Source organism: Ascaphus truei, chromosome 5, assembly GCF_040206685.1.
Source record: "Ascaphus truei isolate aAscTru1 chromosome 5, aAscTru1.hap1, whole genome shotgun sequence".
NCBI lineage: Eukaryota > Metazoa > Chordata > Amphibia > Anura > Ascaphidae > Ascaphus > Ascaphus truei.
Genome location: NC_134487.1, coordinates 262,747,361 through 262,759,773, shown reverse-complemented (window position 1 = coordinate 262,759,773; position 12,413 = coordinate 262,747,361). Strand labels below are relative to the sequence as shown.

Genomic DNA, 12,413 nt, shown 5'->3' with positions numbered 1-12,413 from the left:
AGTAGGATGGCAGCGCAGCACACAGGATCTAGGATAGTGTATAGATATACACATTAGTACACCCACTACCCATTCTCTCATTTGGGCTATGGGCTTTAAGGCAATCTCCATAGGTGTTCCTGTACCTATTAAGTCTCAGTTTCTCTCAGTGTATATAGTGTATAAAATGATAAACGGCATTATAGCAATTTAGACATAGGATTACACATTATATGTTCTAGTCGTTAATATAAATATTTTATAGACCTTGCTAGTTTGCTCCGTCTATCTGGTGGTTAGGCTTCACTAGTCTGTTATATAGAGATCCCAGACTTGGTCAACAAGCCCGCTACGACCGTTCTAGCGAACGCAATGCAGTAATTCTAGCTAAATAAACTAGGGCCATAGAATATACCCTATATGGGACTATCATGGTATCCTAGTTATATACTTTAATTGAAACAGATTTCCGTGTACCTATATATTAGGCACAGCTAGTGCATACTATTAACATCAATTCGAAGCTTACCACTGTACACAGTTAGATCTACACTGCCTACCCCAGGTAATACTGTTTTGCCTTTCACACGGCAACAGCTACAACAGGACACTTCATAGAAACTATTGTTCTGTGGATCAGAGAGAGCACTAGTGTCAATTATATTTTAGTTTACATGCAGTTTATGTTTGTATCTCTAGCTTGTCCAATATTATTTTATGATAAGGGACCATTAAAGGTTATGTTTTAATATTATAAAAATCATCTTCTTCACCTGATGAGTGCTAGTTTTAAAGGGGCTTCTTTTTCTTGTCTTGGCAAGTTCTGTTAAAATGTGGCAGCCCATCATTAAGATCCTCATTGAAGGCTGCAGTTATGATTGATGTTGGTAGTGGTTTGGCAAGGGTGTTTATTTTTCATTTTAAATGCTTCCTTATCTTTAAAATCCACAAAAAATGGACACGAAGGTTAACAATCAATATTTCCATAAGCATAAAAGTTAGCTATTAGTGCTGTACACAAATAAAGCATTTACCATGTAAAGCACAAACATTGATTTGTCATTCACCAAGCGTCGGTAGCTATACTGCGTGTGCTACCACACATCTTGTAATAAATAACACCAGAACTAGAGACGGGTGAATCTTTTGTTTGGCATTGACAGGCATTTACATTGACACATTGTATATTATCTGTGTGACAGGCACCAGTGTGGGCCTGGTACTATATAAAGAGGGAACGATCTAAAGTCTTGTAGATAAATGACGTTAAACATCATGCTTGACATGACATCTAACGAATAGATAAACACATCTTGTAAAGAAAATCAATAAACTGTCTTAACGGTGTTCATGAATATGCTATGAAGATTCTGGCGTGGATATGCAAATAAGGATATTAACGGCCCTGTTGACAAACCGGTGTCAAGCAGACAAAGACAAATCACTTTATTTGGTGTGCCATGCATATTACAGGTGTTGTGGCTGTCTAGATAAGTATGTTTTCTTTTTACCTATCCCTCTTTTTTATGGGCTTCTCTTAACCCGGGTGAACCATGCCTAGCTACTGTATGTTTGAGTTATACAACTGTACAGAAATAGATATTGCATTCTGTCAAGATGTTTACCCAGAAGAGATTGCTTTGATGCACGAACAACCTTGGAAAACGGTTTGTTTTATTAATATTGATGCAGCAGGTTTGCAAAATCATCTTGGTTTTTATTGATAACCATTAACATCTCTTTTTCGGGTCTCTGAGTGGGCCACAGCTAGATTCTTAATATAAATTCCTCCTTAACAAACAAAAAAGTTAAAACTCTAATCCTATATAATGTGACATCTCCTCCCTCTCCTGTTACCTTTCTTTCTAGCCTTCTCCCATTTTTATTTTATACACAGCAACACTTTGAAGGAACATGTGTTGTTAGACCACAAGAAATACTCTTTTGTTGTGCTATGCAGGTTCAGATGGAGCAAGACTTCCTGTTTTCGGTGCCGCACAGAGTATTCATGCTGTGGGGATCCATGCTTCTGAATGGGACCCGAGCAGCGTTAATCCTTCAGAGCCACCAGCCACAGTCTATATCAGAAACCGAACAACACGGGGGGCTTCATGAGTGGATGAAGGGATTCCCAGAGAAGCTCAGAACGCGAGATAAGGATCAGTCTCCGTGCATGGGCTAAGGATATTTAAACCCACTTGACGTAGATGTCCAAATATGGGTATCTACATCGGGAGGGTGAATACTGTAGGACCATATTCAGTCATCAAGGGGGTTGAGCAGATGACGCAGATGACTGAATATGGCCATGCAAGCAGCTTCTCGAGCAATCCCAGTCTGCTACTCCTCGCAGCATGATGCAGATACCCATATTCCAGCATCTACTGTATGTAATCACGGGGGGTTAAATGTCCTTAGCCCTTGCATGGAGACTGCTTCTTGCCTCAAGAGTTCTGAGCTGCTTTGGACCTCCCTTCATCCACTCGCAAAGCTCTTCCACACTATAGGGCTTCTGATAACTTTTTCCACAGTGCAATCAAGTAAAGGATTAACCCTGCAGAGTTCCCATTCAGAAGCATGGAATCCCCACAGCTCCATCCCGGGAGACACAGTTTTTGGCACCACATCCTCTTGCTTGTTTGTGCACGGCACCGAAAACAGTAAGTCTGGCCATGTGCGCTTTTAGCATGGGGCAAAGTGTCTCAAACGTACCGTATATTGGCTAATAAACACCTTAATGTTGTAATCCTACAGTCAGCCAGTTGGAGCCTCTGAATGAGGACGTGTTTGTCAATCAAGTGTTTTCTTTACCCTTATTCCACCCTGTCCTTATTAGAGAACCAATAAAGATAAGGAGAGGTGGAGAGGGGGGACATGGTGGTACAAACCCATCTCACAACAGGTAAAAACACAGGAGGAAATCAAACTCCAAAAAATACATTAAAAATACATATAGGGTCGTATTTGGATAGTAAAGGTATTAATTACCCAGGTGAGACCCTTTAACATGACATTGGAATTTGTTCCCTTTGGTCCTAACATGGATTGTCCCTTTAAAATAAGCTTTCTCAACAGTAACTATCAAAAGTGCACTGTAGCAAGTGTAAGCCTTGCTAGAACGAATATCCACTAAAGCGTAAGTAGTATCTAAATGTATTACTTTCAATGTTCCAAATGAGTATTTTCTAAAACATTTGCAAAAAAAATAAGTATTTTTCTTAACAGATGGCCACATGATAATGACTTCACACACTCACATGTAGCCTTTGAATTGATTGAGATTATTATTCGGTTTCTCACAGACTATGGTATTTTTGAAGGATTCGGGGTTGAAAGGTGAGTCCTAGAAAACACGGAGCAATAAAAGGTTAACATTAATCCCCTGTATTAACTTTCTAACCAAGAGCCCACAATGACCTTATTATAGTTAATGAGATAGAGGTTTACTTTAATACAGCAGAAAACACAGAACAACTACACGTGTGCGGTCAATTACTTTTTTGTTGGAGGATGCTTCTGCTATGCACAGAAAATGTATTACTGTATATGTAACTTCAGCAGTACATAAGTGAAAGAGTAACAGGGTAACTCACATCCTATGATGCATCAGCTTCTGTAACCTTGCAAAGGGAACCAGCATACTGTATGGTCACTACCATGAACACTTTTTGTTATGATTAAATGCATTATTGATGCTCTATACATGATCCGATGGGCCTTTTAGAATGGAAACTCTTTGGAGCAGGGTCCTCGCTACCTACTGCATCAGTATACGTTAATATAATGTTATTATATTGGACATCACTCTCCATTAAAATGTGCTAGTAAAATGTTGGCACACTATTAATTAATAAAAATACTATTACACATCATAAAGGTGCAATTCCTTGCCAAAAGAGAAAGACACCAGAAACCTCCTGAGATAACAAATAAAGTGCTGCAATCCTACCGTGGATTACCACATACTTTATTGCAATCAAATAGCTTGTGGTATGTGTTAAAACCGAGCTTTCGCTGCCATAGGGTCACATTTTAAGTTTAACAGCTGATTTACTATGCATACTTTGCTCAGATGCAGGATCTGCAGCCTCACTGAAAAACCACAATAGCAAACCACTAACAAGCCATCAGTTAAAGCTGCAGACCAGGCAATATCCTACACGTGTGTTTTTTTTAAATAAATCAGTTCTGTACTATGAGTAAATACTTGTAGCATTTTTGTTTAAACAACTCGGAATTACAGTAGGGCTCCGATTCTCGGCGCACTGCTTTTCGGCGATCCGGCAGTACCGAGAAGGGGGCCGCAATGTCTGCGCATGCGCAGAACGGGGACGTCCGAGGGTCCGCATGCGCAGAACGGAGGTTGCACATGTGCAGAAGGGGAGATTGCAGGTCTATGCATGCACAGATGCAGAAAATCGCCAGTTACACTTTCCGGCGATTTTCACTTTGCGGCAGGACCATAGAACGGAACCCGCTGCATGAGCGGGGCCCGCTTGTACATTTTCAAATGTATTATAATGTAGCAAGCCTTTTTTATTTCTATAGCAACCATTTACAAAGTCACAGATACTGAATCAATACTTCTCTGTAGCCATTTAGTGAACCTCTGAGCCGAATCTTCGTCGATTGATCACAAAAGAACGATCGTCAACTTAGCCAATTACTTATCATTATGTGGATTGTATTGATGCACATATTAAAGTGGGGAAAAAAGTTTCCAATTGTTATTAACTAAATACATTTACATGATCATTTTTGATGCCTAGTAATCACGGACACAGCAACACAAAATAAACAAAAAAATTACAATTAAAAGGTCAGCTATACTTAAAACATTTTAAAAGGTCCACCTGGCTTCATTACACAGTGCTACTGTATGTGGAAGACATATCTCCTGATTCAATTAACCTATATAATTTCACTGCCTGCTACCTGCCCCCGTTCTAGCCCAGTTTTCAATTTCCAAAATAATTAGTACACTGTGGGAGTGTAAGAAAGGTTAAATGTACCATGCTAATCAAATATAAAGCATCCAATTAGCTACAACTGAACATAATACTCACAACTAAAATAATTAACAAATCATCCAAAGGAAAGACATGTCCTTATTGGCACACAAACATCGAAACAGAGAAATCCAGCACATAATCCACAAGTGAGAAATCCTATCTGCATACAAGCATGAAACTAATTAGATTCCTCTTCAAGATGTATTCCATAATGACAGCGCGAGAGGAGCATAATGATGCCAGTTGCAGAGTAGGTAAATGCACAATGCACCATATGTGGTGATGTTCATCAGCAACTAACACAATCAGATGGATGTGCTTTCATATCACCACCTTGCAAAGCGTGTCTGCTAATACAATTTGGGTATTAGGGAGGATCAGATGCATACCCAGATAAAAAGACCAGGGAAACAGATTGAATATTCACATCTCTTGCTTTCCCATTCCCAAGACAGCCATAGTACAATTGTCAAAATAGGCCCTGCTTGCCATCAATTTCACACCATACGCAAAAAAAAAGAAGAGATTGTAGCTTTGGCATTAAAACTATTCCCTTTTAGGCAACACGGGAAACAAAGCAACGTACAGCTTCATTATAGTTCAATCATATCACAATACATAAAGGCAATATGAAGGGATGTTTCTGATCCATACTCCACACCAGAAGGGAAGACCTGCTATTAATGTCAACTTTAATTATCTTTGTCATTAAGCACTTTGGGGAAAGCAGAATATTGTTAATGTTCTGGGGAATATGATACAGTATGTAGTGATTTGATTCTAATAATTCGAGGTTAAACTGCTGGACTGTGCAGTTATTTTATCCTAGCAGAGATGAACTAATTCTCAATTTAAATCGACTTTTCGTATGTGGGACATACAACGATGGAAGGGTTGGTGTCCATTGTTTGGAGATGTTTGGATTTGTTGGTTTACTCCCATCTTCTACAATAACACTGGTCATTACCAGAGCAATAAGGAAAAAGAAAGGCAGTATCCCAGTCTCCTGGCAGGCTGGCCAATCTTCCGCATTTCCGCAGCCATGCCATTCCTTTGTTTAAATCTACTCATGCAGCCTCTTCAAGTCATCAGCACTGCTGCGGGATGTGTATTATAAGTTACATACAGATGTAGCAAGACATACTGTCTTTGGTCGCGGCACCAAAGGATTACCGAAGCAGGGGGACCCATTCAGAAGACCCCACACAACTCCATCATGGCATCTTCTCCCAAGCAAACTTTTGGTTGTTTGTCTGCGGCACCGAGTACAAGAAGTATTTCTATATCTGTAATACCAGGTGCTACAGTACATTCAGGTCATGTGTCTTCTTTCACCATAACCGCAGCAGTGTTGAGAACACACGGAAACTGTGGGGAAGAGATTTAAGTGTGGGAAAGGGCCAAGCACAAATGCAAACCATCAATGCTAAGGTTTATAGGTCAGGAGGGAAGACAGGGAGAGAAGGGGGAAATGTTAAAGAGAAGAGGTAACAGGATAAAAAAAGAATGTGCAACAAAAGCGAGAGAAAGGGGGGAATAAGAAAAGGAGCAACACAAATGACAGAGAAAGAGAGAGATGTTCCTGCCAGTGAAACTATGCAAATTTTTATAACATTATATCAAATTAAACAATTTAGGAATCCATGTTGCTACCTTGCCTAATCTCCCAAATGTTCATTCAGTATGGACATAGGGACCTGCAAAGCATTGGAAGCATAAATTAGGATGATTCCTCAGCTACAATAGGAAAACGATAGCAGAAGCTGTACATAATGTTTTGCACTGCATAGCAACCAGTGTCAATGAGAGACGGAAATATATTGTGAAGGCTGTCAGTAGACCAACGCATACACACTGAAAAAAGACGACTGTCAAGTTAAGCAGCTCTATAAAAGCGTTGTTTTAAATTAATACTGTATGTCCTAAGAATGTAACGGCAGAGGGTGAGGAATCTAAATTGGTTCAGCATTTTAACCTGTCTGCCAATTTAAATTTGAGAACCCAGAGAAGAACAGAATTCCAAATAATTGCACTTGCATCCGTTAATTAATCACACCACTGGTAAAAAAATAAAAAAAAATATATATATATATATATACATATATATATATATATATATATATCATGTGATATAGCTGACAAATTCATTAAAAAAAAATCTGATTAGCGTCTCTATTGGCAGCTATCATTTTAATTCGCGCTTAAAGAAGATTGTTAAACTAGAATGTTTATGCATTTTGCATCCTCAATGATTCTTAGAGATCTGTTTTTTTTTATTTTTTTATTCTTATTTAGGCTTCATTTGCATAAGACTCTTCTTAAAAATCGAACTTTGAAACTGACTCCAAACAAATATCAGAAAGAGAGCGTTAGAAGGTGGGATGGCAGAGTAAGGGCCACAGACCGCGTTAGGGTAAGAGAGATTAGAAGGATATAAATATGGGTATGTTTGTGGGTCTGTATATGTGTGCATACAAAAATGCATGTACATACATATATAGATGTACCCAGTGTCACTATACAAAATATGATACAACAGTATATGCAGTGCTGTACATATAATGTTGCAGCCATGCGTCCCCGTCTTGTAGCGATTACAATCTAATATTAGTGCTTGAGGCACAGGGAGATAAAGGGACTTTTGCCCAAGGTCACAAGGAGCCGACACCAGAATTTGAGCTAGGCTCCCCTTCTTCAAAGTCAAATTGTTTTCTGCGTCATTGACCTTTACCCGCTGATCCACTCCTTCAACCTGTTATGTATGAATAGATGTCTTTGGGCAATCACACGCTTTGCACTTTCACGAATCTGCCACAGGGGAGAAGTGCGGAACGCAGTTAACAATGTACAGTATGACTTCCATTTGCTTGAAAGGGAATAGTGAACAGAATAGGAACAGCTTTGAGTATTTATAATGTGGTGTATTTATCCCTTCTGCCATTCATGTATCCAATAGTCAATTCCTATTCCAATCCCCTGTTTGTTTTACGGTCTCTTAAACTTTCTCTGTTTGCATCAAACTAGAATCTTTCCAGCACGTGTACATTCTAAAATAAGAGGATCTGAAAACCCTAGCGTGACAGGCGCTTATTTGAATGGAATGCACCTTCAAGCAGGGTGTTTAAATTCCAAACATGACTTCCCTTTTCAAGTTCAATTCCAGTACAATAGCAATGACATCATCCAGGCTCAGCTCTTACGAGTCCGTATTTATTAAATTTTTGTCTCAGGTGACATCTGCCACTAATATGTTGAAGATGGCCTTTATCTGGCATATAATAGGAACTCTTCCAAAGTTAAACAGTATTGAAAGCGGAAATTCAATTAGAGCTTATTTTAAATTCATCGCTCAGGAGAAAGAAAAAAAAAAGAGCACATTTTCCAAAATGTCAGAGGAAAAGTTAATATCAGAGTCACCTCAAATACAGTGTTCTGTGTGGAGGGGAAGTTACCTTCAAACTCCTTTCACCTTCAATAGACTAAGACACTCAAGGTTTATCTTATTAAGTCGGCATTAACAATATAAGGGAGAGAGAAGGAACCACATAAAGAGGACCAACATGTAAGAAGAGGGCAATATTGTGGACGTTTTTAGGGCTATTAAAATACGTATGATAAATATCAGATCCAAATGATATTTTCATAAAATAAATACCGAGTGTATCTATTTATAGATTTTTTTTTTACCAGGAAGTAACACATTGAGAGTTACCTCTCGTTGTCAAGTATGTCCTGGTCACAAAGTTATGAGGACACTATGGGCCTCATGCAGAGAGCATCGTTATTTCGAAATTCGCCATTTTTTGTTCAATTTCGCGCAGAAACCGGCATAAAATGGCGAGTTTCGAAAAATGCGCCATTTTGTTTTTTCTATTGCTAAAACTCGCCTCGCGGCTGGCGAGAACCTCCATCTCGCCATTTTTAAAACTCTCCGAATGCAGAGAGGTGCGAACGGCATGTAGCGGCTGTTCGCGCCAAGAAAATGGCGCGATTCTCGCATTTTTGCCGCGCCAGGAAAAGATGGCGCTCGCCGCCTATAGTAAAGGGGAAAAAAAAGGCGCGAATTTGTTTTTACACGTTTCTGAAGCGCGCATCTCGCCAATTTAAACTCGCCACACGCATCCATGTTAAACATAGCAGAATTCGCACTTTTCTGCATATGGAGAATAAAACTCTCCAAAAAAGCTACTTTTTATGAAATTCGCCAATTTTAAAATTCTATGCTCTCTGCATGAGGCCCTATATGTTTACATTAAGTGAACAGGGTTATACATTATATATAAAGACATTTCATGAACAGTTAAAGATGTATGTAACAGTTACAGACCAGAATAAAATGTGAGACGGCTTTAGAACTTAGACAATTGGCCTCTATGACAAAGGCTTATTCACAAACCTTCAGACTGCGCATTTTATGTTTAAAAAGGAAACTAGAAGAGTAATTTTGGATAGGTATGTCGGTATCATCTGTCCAGATTTTTGACGATCGATAATGTGAGCAAAGCTGCTTGTATAGTTTACTTAATCTGTTACTTGACTTCATCAAGAAATATGGGAGGGGTTATACTGTATGTATCAATACAAATTACTTCATATATATATATTTTTTGTTTGTAGGTATAACCATAACATACATAGTAACATAATAATTGAGGTGAAACCAAGCGTTATTCCGTCTGTTAAATTCCAATTACTAGCAAGATTTCTTACATAAATACTGATACTTTTCTTTCTATTATTTGACCAGGAGCATTGCAGAGCAAAGGCAATATTCTAGAAATAGTATATTTTTATGACAATATAAAATTTTCCATGAATTTGGCTTTTTAGGGATTTGATAGCTGATGCCAGTAATGCCATTGTGACTCATTGTCGCACACGTGTATGTATGAAAATATATTCTGTATCTATATCTATCTATATAGATATATACTGTATATTCACATACACACATCTATCTAATATATATCTAATATATATATATATATATATATATATATATATATAAATATATACAGTACATACATATACACACACACACACACATATATACATATATATATACACACACACGCACACTGTACATATATATATATATATATATATATATATATTGATCATATAAAACAGCGGTGCGCAAACTGGGGGTGGGGTCGCGAGACTGCCAGCAAGGAGGGGGGGGGGGTGGGCGCACGGTTAACAGAGGCCCCGCTCACTTCACGAAGGCACTTACATGAAGTGCCGGGGGAGCTGCAAGGCCTCTGTAAACCTTTACTTACCTTGGCTCCACATGCATTGCCATGGCAACACAGCATCAAATGACGCCATGCGGTCATGTGACGTCACGTTGTTATGACGCCGTAGCCGAGGTAACTGGAGGTGAGGGGGGGCGTGGGGTGAGGTGACCGCCAACAGGGGAGTGCAGGGAAAAAAGTTTGCGTCCCCCCTGATATAATATGCATACTTTCATATTGATCATATAGTTCATATTTTACCTATATCTTCATTATAGAATATCTATCTGGGGATTAATTGTGCAATGCACATGAAACAAATATCTCTCTGTTCTGTTAATAAAATGTTAGAAAGACACGTACATGACAAATGATCCCAAATCAAAGTTAATTGAGCATATTTAGAGCTTGCAGAGGAGCTGCTAACATCCTTAGAGTATCACAATCTATTTACAATTTTCTCCAGTTCACATAACAACTGTGTTAATGTTTCTGAGATAATGAATATGTCCAGTATCATTAATGACGGTGCATGATGAAACATTTGATAATTTGTGCAATTCTACAAGCCATTTATTTAACAGTACTGCTCAATGATGTGAACACAATTTATTTTGAAAACCTGTACGATCATTGTTACAAACCTTTCTCAGTCAAAAGCACCGCAATTTTGGACTCGTAATATGAAATAGTGGGTGATTTAGAACTTAAATGTATGTCTTTATTTATAATTTTTTTTTAAAATTTATTTTAAGTTATTTAAATCTTCAATTGGTAACTCAATAAAAGGAATGTAGGTGAATAGGGAATAACAGGCTTGCATAATAGTATTTACAAAGGATTTAAAACTAGTCCAAGGCAGGTCCAGAATAATAATAGTAGAGAGGTTGTATAGTACTCAAAATAGTAACTAAAGGCTATTCAATTGTAGTAATCATAGCAATTAGTGACACCCCAAATCACAGGGCAGTGATAGGAACAAAAGCCTAAAGGTATCAAAATCTACTAATTATGGTAAAGTCTGTTCGGGTGAACTTCAAACAGATCATATAATTGATTGATTTAAATGATAATAGTATAAACACCTGTGAGCGCTCCTTAAAGCTGCAGTTTTAAAAAATATATATTTTTTCCCCATTCAATATGTGCATCAGTACAATCTGCACAGTGACAAGTGATTAGCTAAGCTGCAGATCGATCCGTTCTCCTGTAATCGGCTGTAATAGATCGCTTGCTCAGGGTTATTTAATTCAGTTCTTGCACAGCATTCTGGACAATCTAGTTCTTGGAATATGATTGACAAGGCCAGGCCTGCCCAACATACGGCCCGCGGGCCGGCTTCTCTGCACAGAGAAGCCGGCCCGCGATGACTCCGACCGGGCACCAGTTAATTAAATAATAATAATAAAAAAGTTTTAAAAAAATGGCGGCGATTCCCCACGGTCCCGGCGCGCAAGCGCAGGGCCCGCTCCCCCCTCCCTGCTTCCTCCCCCCACCCCCTCGCAACGTGGGACGGGGGGGAAAGTAATAGCCAGCTCCTCTGCGGCCACTCCCCCCCTGCTCCCAACATGGGACGGAGGGGGAAGTACCAGCCAGCTCCTCCTGCGACCTGCTTCCCACCGCTTCCCTCCGTGGCCAGCTTCCCACGTCCCCCCAGCTCACCTCCCGTAGCCCCCCCCACGAGCTCACCTCCCGTGCCCCCCCTTCCCCGAGCCCGCGCCCCCAAGCCCACCTCCCGTCCCGGGCAGCTGCTGCAGGGATATCGGGGGCAGGAGGGGAAAGCGCCTGGCGGCAAGCTGCACCCACCCGGTCAAGGTAAGTCACTGTCACCAACCCAGTCAGTCACCCACTCACTGTCAAGCACCCAGTCACTGTCACCCAGCCAGTCACTGTCACCCACCCATCGTCGCCCACCCAGTCACTGACTCCCAGTCACTGTCTCCCAGTCACTGTCTCCCAGTCACTGTCACCCACCCAGTCACTAAAACCCATCCACCCACCCACCGCCATTCACCCACCCACCGCCATTCACCCACGCACCATCATTCACCCAACTGTCATTCACCCACCCTCTCACTCACTCACCCACCCACCCAGTCAGGCAGTCACATGTCTTTTGTTGAAAATATAAAAAATAAACAGGTTGCATTGTAATGTTTTTTTCTGTATCACAATAAGAAAACCGTTA

The 12,413-nt window shown here is 39.9% G+C and overlaps 1 protein-coding gene across 4 annotated transcripts in view; it reads right to left on the bottom strand.

Annotated features, from left to right (window-relative positions):
• Window positions 1-12,413, bottom strand: part of ATP10B (ATPase phospholipid transporting 10B (putative)) — a 255,531-nt gene that overhangs the window by 39,724 nt on the left and 203,394 nt on the right. For all 4 annotated transcript variants that reach the window (XM_075601935.1, XM_075601934.1, XM_075601933.1 and 1 more), the window contains one exon: window positions 3,237-3,322. In XM_075601935.1, coding sequence (XP_075458050.1) covers window positions 3,237-3,322 — 86 coding nt within the window. The remainder of the gene's footprint in view (window positions 1-3,236; window positions 3,323-12,413) is intronic.